Source organism: Schistocerca piceifrons, chromosome 4 (genome assembly GCF_021461385.2).
Source record: "Schistocerca piceifrons isolate TAMUIC-IGC-003096 chromosome 4, iqSchPice1.1, whole genome shotgun sequence".
Lineage (NCBI taxonomy): Eukaryota > Metazoa > Arthropoda > Insecta > Orthoptera > Acrididae > Schistocerca > Schistocerca piceifrons.
Genome location: NC_060141.1, coordinates 58865676 through 58873343, shown reverse-complemented (window position 1 = coordinate 58873343; position 7668 = coordinate 58865676). Strand labels below are relative to the sequence as shown.

General features: G+C 39.7%; 1 protein-coding gene across 1 annotated transcript; it reads right to left on the bottom strand.

Annotated features, from left to right (window-relative positions):
- Positions 1 to 5493: 5493 nt before the first annotated feature.
- On the bottom strand, positions 5494 to 7307 carry LOC124795144 (UMP-CMP kinase 1). The gene is made up of 2 exons (XM_047259021.1): positions 7189 to 7307; positions 5494 to 6916 (listed from the first exon to the last, which is right to left on the bottom strand). Exons 1-2 carry the CDS (start codon positions 7296 to 7298, stop codon positions 6175 to 6177), a joined length of 852 nt encoding a protein of 283 aa, XP_047114977.1. The 5' UTR covers positions 7299 to 7307; the 3' UTR covers positions 5494 to 6174.
- Positions 7308 to 7668: the final 361 nt, after the last annotated feature.

The following is a 7668-nucleotide window of genomic DNA, read 5'->3' as shown; positions in this document are numbered from 1 at the left end:
TTTCAGGGGACAGTTTCATGCTTTGTCCTTATTTCCTTTAAAACTGACTGAGGATAACAAATGTCCTCAATGTCTGACATTTCCCAACATAATTGAAATAGGAAAATGTACTTTAACATTTTCAACTAAAACTCAACTGAATACACCAGTGCAACCAAGTTTGGCGTCAGTTATTTAATTGCAAGAATGGTTGTTTTGTTTCGTACTCAGTAGCGGTTGCTTTAGTTTTGAGGTAGATAGAGGCACTGTTTTCAGTTCCGTCAAAGTAAGTAAATACTTATTAACTAACTGTTCCGTATGCTTTTTAAAACAAAATGGCTCTGAGCACTATGGGACTTAACTGCTGAGGTCATCAGTCCCCTAGAACGTAGAACTACTTAAACCTGACTAACCTAAGGACATCACTCACATCCATGCCCGAAGCAGGATTCGAACCTGCGACCGTAGCGGTCACGCGGCTCCAGACTGTAGCGCATATAACCGCTCGGTCACTCTGGCCGGCTTTTGAAAACAATTCGTTATTTTAATTTGTACTCTCATTTTTTCTCGTTTCCTAAACTTTTTCGCTGTTTGATTTGACATTAATTTTTCCCGCCCCCTTAAATTTGCGATCATATGCGGCCGCCTAGTCTTGCATAATGGTAGAAACGGCCCTGTATTTACTACAAGCCAGGAGGAAAGAGTTGGTTTGTACTAAGTTTCTATGCAACCAAACTGCTGAGTTCATCGGTCCCTAGGCTTACACACTACTTAACCTAACTTACTCTAAGGACAACACACACACACACACACACACACACACACACACACACACACACACACACACACACACACACACACACGCGCGCGGGCGCGGGTGGGTGGGGGGGGGGGGGGGGGGGGAGCCGCGCGATCCGTGGCAAGGCACCTGAGACCACGCGACAAGATTAAAGAATATTAAATATCTTACATTACTTTGTATCTTGAAAACATAAAAACACCAACCCGTATGTCTGATATCTGTCGTATCTATGTCCGGAGATGTACGGACAAAGAGACCGGCGGAAGGATTTACCTGGTCCCAGGGGGAAGGGTTCCCTGTCGCGATCATCTCGCACTTTCGAGAACGACAGTTCAAATCTAAATTTTTTTAATAGCGCTTTTGATACGAAGATCTTAGCTACTGAAAGTCTACGCAATAATTACATTCAGTGCTTCGGAATGTGGATAATAACTGATTATCTGTGACATTGTTTTCATTTTAAATATTAAAACAAGTTTTCGCTTGTAGAATTAAATTTCAGGAGTGTTCCACATTGCAGCGGCCGGAAAACTACCACTTCGAACGGTACATCTTATTAACATAGTAACTGGTAGTCTTAAAAAGCACGGCACCCTCACGAAATTATGACAAATGATTAAGGAATCTGGAGATTCAGCTGTAGCAATACATAGTTCCGTGTTGATCTAAACCTTAATCTCCATATGTTTCAGACTTGTCTCCCTGTTCGTTTTAGCATATTACTCTACAGTAGTATTGATCTTCATGGCACATGAAATGATGTTCAACAAACACAAAATATTTCTTCGCATTCTTTACTTACCTAAAAAACATTACTGCCGACATATTTTACTGCTTTTGCGGGTATCTTGACAACTGCACTGCTCGTCTTTGCTGATAGTACAACGCTTAGCATCACTCAACCTTAATGTCTGCATTAATTCCATTTACTCTTAATCTTTTTTTTAAATTCCAACTGCAATTTCCTCCCAGATTACCATCCTTTATTTGTTCTGTTCCGTGATATCACTAATAATCAAATTTTCATAAGCTGCAAGACATCAGTGAGCAAATCAACATGGGAGTATTTTTTAACGATTCATGTCTCCATTCTTTCTTTTGTTCATAAAATAGCTAAAAACCGGTAAAATGTTCGACATCTTGGCTGTTTCAAATCGCGTTCCCAAATAAAAATACTGACATTACTGTTGATTGTGTGGTGGCGGCTTCCATATGTTACACTGACTTACTATTGTTAATAAATATTTGACCTGTGGAGGCCCCTTAAGCACTGGCGATGATGAAAAAAAATGCAGATACGCCTGCTTGAAAGTGGAAATTAGCGGACACAACCTAGTCCAGGAAAGATGTTCCGGGGAATTGGTGCCCAAACTGGCTGGCAAAGGTGGTGTCAGCAGAACTCCGGCAAACCCTGCAGTCCTCCATTCGTTTTATCGTATGTGCGTCTTCACAAAAGCTGTTCCCTTAAACCTGAGTACATGCACATATCTGAAACATTCTTAAAAGCCTTCTGATACACTAGCCTTTAGCATATAGACCCCTTTACTAAAACCGTAGCTTATCTTGCATCGATGTCGTACAAGATGGGGCCAAGAGGCAATATGTTTTACCTTCTTGTTGCATACGACTGGGCCTGGCACAAGAGCCCCACTTCCGAGGTGTTTACATGGCAACAGCTCTTTCCGGCAGCCTTGCCTTTCAATTTCAGTACAATTCTAGGGCACTTAAGAAAAGTGTCAACGCCACAGGTAACAAGAATTATGTAGTTCCATTAAAAAATAAACTACTTCCTTCAACATCACGCTACTTACGAGAGTTCCCCTCAGCCTACTGCAGTTCTACATGGAGAACAGTACACGCAATAAAAGGCGTGTTAGGCCTTAAGACACCCCCCCTCCCCCCGAACATCACTGATTCGGAGTAAAAAAAGTATCTTCACCACCCTGAATATTTCGTTAACGATTACAGGCTTCCAAATGACATTCGCAGTAAATTACAGTACGTCAAATGGCAAGTAATTACACCAATTGTCACTACTTGAAACTTTATCTTCCGATGCAATGTAACAAATGATTTTTAATGACAATATAAATTTTTGAAGCAGCATTCACTGAATTCTGTAAGATTTACAGTGAATTTATCGCAAAAGCAGCTATGTCGTTTTCTAAATTCAAGTGCCAGGACAAGTATTACATTTGTCCATTCACAAACGCGGAGGCAACGCAATGTTTTCCGGCATCAGCGATATCTTCTCCTTGAGCGAAGGAGACAGCATCTCCCTATTTCGTTAAGCATATGTATTTAATCATTATCTAGTTTTTGCGAAAAACTGCGTTAAATCAATGAAATCAGTATTCTAAGGGGTTTAGACTGCCATTACAAAGTATATAGCTCTATTTAAGAACAAGGTCATAGCTAATTCGATATATCGGCACATAGTAAATATCCTGGAGCAATATGGTAAATACATAAATGGTTTCGAAGTCATGTTCTTGCTTTCCTCAAACTGACACTACGTTGATACATCTAACTGTTTGGCAATGCTGGACCGAGTTCATTCTGCGAGGTTTTTCTTTCTAAAGGGGCGAGGGGGGGGGGGGGGGAAGAGAGAGAGAGAGAGAGAGAGAGAGAGAGAGAGAGAGAGAGAGAGAGAGAGAGAGAGAGAGGGGGGGGGGGGGGGCGCACGTACAGCCTCTCAACTTTTTCAGCCTGTCAATGAACAGCAACTCACAGTAATAAAAATCAATTTTTTGTTATTGCAAAAAAAAGTGTAGAATGGACTTACTAACCATGTTTTCATTGCCACCAGCTGTAACATTAGAAGAGAAAAATGCAAAAAAACATAGTTACTTCACTAATGGTTTCAGGAACTTATATGTAGGTCATTACCTTGTTTGAAACGGGCAAATTTGATTGAAACAGCGTAAGACACTTACCATCATTTGTTCATCTTCATGTGTTTGAAATTTTGAACTTGTGTAGTCTGTCAAGCTTTGTAAACATTATGTATGTTCATTACTTTGTAATGGGGAGCAAGCTTCACTTTGAAATCTAGAATGCCTGTGAACATCTCATGGCAGTATATCCACATCTGGAACTGATTTAGAATGGTGAGATTGGTTTCCCTCCTGTTTTCCAACACATATTTAATAATTACACATATCTGAAATAGCTACAGAATGTAATTGCTGCAGCAGGAGTAATAAATGCTCTGCCATTATCCTCATTTATCTGACACACACACACACACACACACACACACACACACACACACACACAAAATCAATTATCCAAGTCTCCCTGTTCCTGTTATAAAGATAAGTTTGTGGTTCACAAATGTCAATCCAGCTTTTAGGCCTATGAATGAATCAAGTACCCAGTGGAGACAAGTTCCTCATATTTACCCAAGGCAAGTATAATTTCCCATACTATGTGTCATTACTACATAAACTTTCAGAGATGTGTGGCTTTCCTAGAAATCAGCATATACTCAGCAACCACTTTGCAACAAAGAACATGCAGCTAGTGCAGAACTACTAGTGCTTGCAGTAGATTATGTGGGGAAAAAAGCAGGGAAATAATATAGGATGACTCAAAATTTTTGATATATAAAGATGTTCAGTAAGAAACAAATGAGAGGGGAAAAAAAGGAATGCTAAATCTGTATGTATTCCTTAATACATGAGATAGAGGTGAGTAAATACACCTATGATTTGATTTGTCTTTCCTGTGTGTGCAACTGAAGGAAATATATTTTTCCTCTTTCATACTATCTACACTATAAAGCATTCCTATTATGAATCCTCTGTACATGAATATGCATTTTTGAAGAGGGCTGTAGTGTCTTAACATTACTGAGCTTTGACTAGCTTAAATGTGAAGGGCAACATAAATTTGCAGATGAAGCACTCAGTAGCTTGAAAGATAAGCAAAGAATTTACATTAATGCAAAGCAGAAGCATTTCTGTCAATACCATCAACAGAAATGTTCTGGCACCACCTCATAACACAGGAACTATGTGACAAAATTATCTGTACCTCCAATATTTTTCACAGCTTACTAAAACACCTTGTTACTATTAATGTTGCATGCTTTGCACATTGTGATTTGACAATACATTATACTGCATTAAAAACAACTTTATTATGTAATGACAAATTAATAGCCCTTATAACAAAAGATCAATACCCTTCACACAGTAACTGAAGTGCAAACTATGAGATACCTGTTGTAAGAATATTTAAAAATCTGTATAGAGGTATTTGTTCAACCAATACTCTTCACACAGTTACTTCCTAAACCTAGTATGTTGAGAATCAGCAACTGTAATGGTTCAAACTAAGCATATACTGCAATATGGCAAATGTTGCAAAAGGAGTAATCTTCTGACAGGTTTCATTATTTTCATAAATTTATGAAGATAGTCACATGCACATTTGTACCTTAATTTCTGTTACCTACTGAACCTTATTTCATGCAAAAGTATTGAAGACAACATTGAAACTAAATAGTATATGGAATTTTAACTGCGTTACTCTACTTGGAATCTCCACAAAATCTGATCAATTAACTATATTTTCTTTTCTACATATCATCCTGAGAACATTTTGTATAAAGCAACACACATAGCTAGAAAATTTTATTTTTGTTCTTGCTACTCAAGAAGAAAACAATGGAATCTGCAGCAGGGATGTTAAAAATAAATGGTGTCTGATGCTTGATAACATTTATTAACTCTTTAATATACCTCATATGCTACATTCCAACAATCATTTTTATACATGATGAAATATTTCCACTTGGGAATTTGAAGGAAATAAATAAACTATTTAGATCACAAACATGTTACACAGTTAGGGATGTTCCTCAAGCAGTGACACTTGTTAAATAATATATTGATACACATAACACAAAGAACATTCAGACAACATACTGCGCAAATTAGATTTTTATAAAACTCGCTGTCTACTGATTTCGTACCTGTTTCTACTCTGACATGAGCCTTCAAGCTAATTACATCTGACCGTCATACGCAAATGCGAATGCAGCATGTATGGCGAATAGAAAATGAATAAATTTAATCCCTTTTGCCCATGCCCAAACAACTAAAACATTATACATACCATCCGTGAATCCTATCTATATATTTAAATAATCATTATTCATTTTTAATGAACCTTCAGTAAGAATGTAAAAAGGACAAACACGAAACAAATATAAATGCCTTGTGTACATTAACAAACGTTTTGGTGGCATTTGCCAATTAAAATTCACCTGGGACATGCTGTTGGTGGTTGCAGGATCACAGGAATTTAAGAATACTGCCGTCTTAGTATCAATATGTAATGTTGAAATATAAAACTTATGGCACACGAGATACCAATACTGCGAATTATGCCTTTGCCTCTAGTTCTAAAATCACTTTCTTTACGTCCTCAAACACCTGCTCCGCCGGTTTGACAGAGTCTACGCGATGCACAAGGTTTTGCTGCTCGTAATGTTTAACTACGGGCAACGTATCATTCATGTACGTGACAAACCTCTTCCTTAGAGATTCCTCGTTGTCGTCGGACCGCCCCATTCCACGCGCCAGGCATCTCTGCGTACTGACTTCCTGCGGACAATCTAGGAACAGCACTCCAAGCAGCTGAACGCGATCCGCCATGTTCGCCGTCCACCCGTCTAGGTTCTCTTGATTACGTGGGAAACCATCGATTAAGAACTTGTTGGAGCTCGATTCCACCATCGCATTCTCCAGCAGTTTACATGTGATCGCAACGGGTACGATTGTACCATTGCGAATGTGTGTCTCTATAAGTTCTCCGTACTGCGAACCCGGTTTCGTACGCTCCGCTCGCAGCAGGTCTCCAGCTGACAGGTGAACATACCCGAACTCGCTCACGATATTCTTGCACTGCGTGCCTTTTCCTGAGCCCGGACTGCCCAGCACGAATATGACGCGTGGCTTCTGCGATGCAGCACTCATCACGTACTTGGCAACAGTGTTCAACCAACTAACCAGCATGCAGGCGAAGCGCTCGCAGACTGCGGATCGTTGCCTAGCCGGCTGCCGTGACGCCCGCCGCAGTGCTGCTAACCGCTGAAACTTCCCCGCGCGGCCAACCGCCGTTTCCCTGAGCGCAAAAACGTGTCGGCACTTACTAGCGGAATTCAATAGCACTTTTTTGTTTGACAAGTCGTAAGCAATTCACAAAGTATGTCTTAATACTATTCTATCACACGCAGTACAGAAAGGGCGTAGTAATTTGGCAAGCAAGATTGACAGGTCTGCATACAAAAGTAAACAATCTCCATGTACGAAATAGATGAAAAAGAAAATAAGCCACCAAGATATTGCTTAGCGGAAAGATGCTATCATTATATTTTATTTATAGACAAAAATTACTCATTTATGTCACATGAATGAAACAGGAAGACTTCATTTGCTTCTAAAGCGTATTCGCCCACTCTTTCGTCGTGTAAAATTGATAAACGATCGCCAGTAAACGCTAACATAAAACCAGATACCGGTTAACCTACGCAAAGTAGAACAACCACAGCTAGTTCTCTAAATAGCCACGCGTGGCGCCACAACCTAGCCGTTGTACATCCTGCCATCTGCAGGTGGCTTTGCGAACTACATCAACGGTGACTCACGGCGAAGCGTTGGCGGCCTCCTCTCTTCGGTAAAACATTCGTGATGAATACTGCAGGCATACTAATCAGTCAGTGCGATGATGAACTGCACGTGTTCATCTAATAATATTGTAACAACTTCTGATTCGGAATTTATAATAGCCTGAATCAGAACTGAGAACCGTTTAAATACATAGCATTTAAAGCTGTTTACAACAGAAAATGGAAACTGTTGTAATTAGACACTACA

Excerpts from the sequence above, each read along its gene's own strand:
- LOC124795144 (XM_047259021.1), bottom strand. The coding sequence starts at position 7,298 with ATGTTAGCGTTTACTGGCGATCGTTTATCAATTTTACACGACGAAAGA. Across the intron at positions 6,917-7,188 it reads CATTCATGTGACATAAATGA|GGAAACGGCGGTTGGCCGCG; the intron begins GTAATTTTTGTC and ends TTTTGCGCTCAG.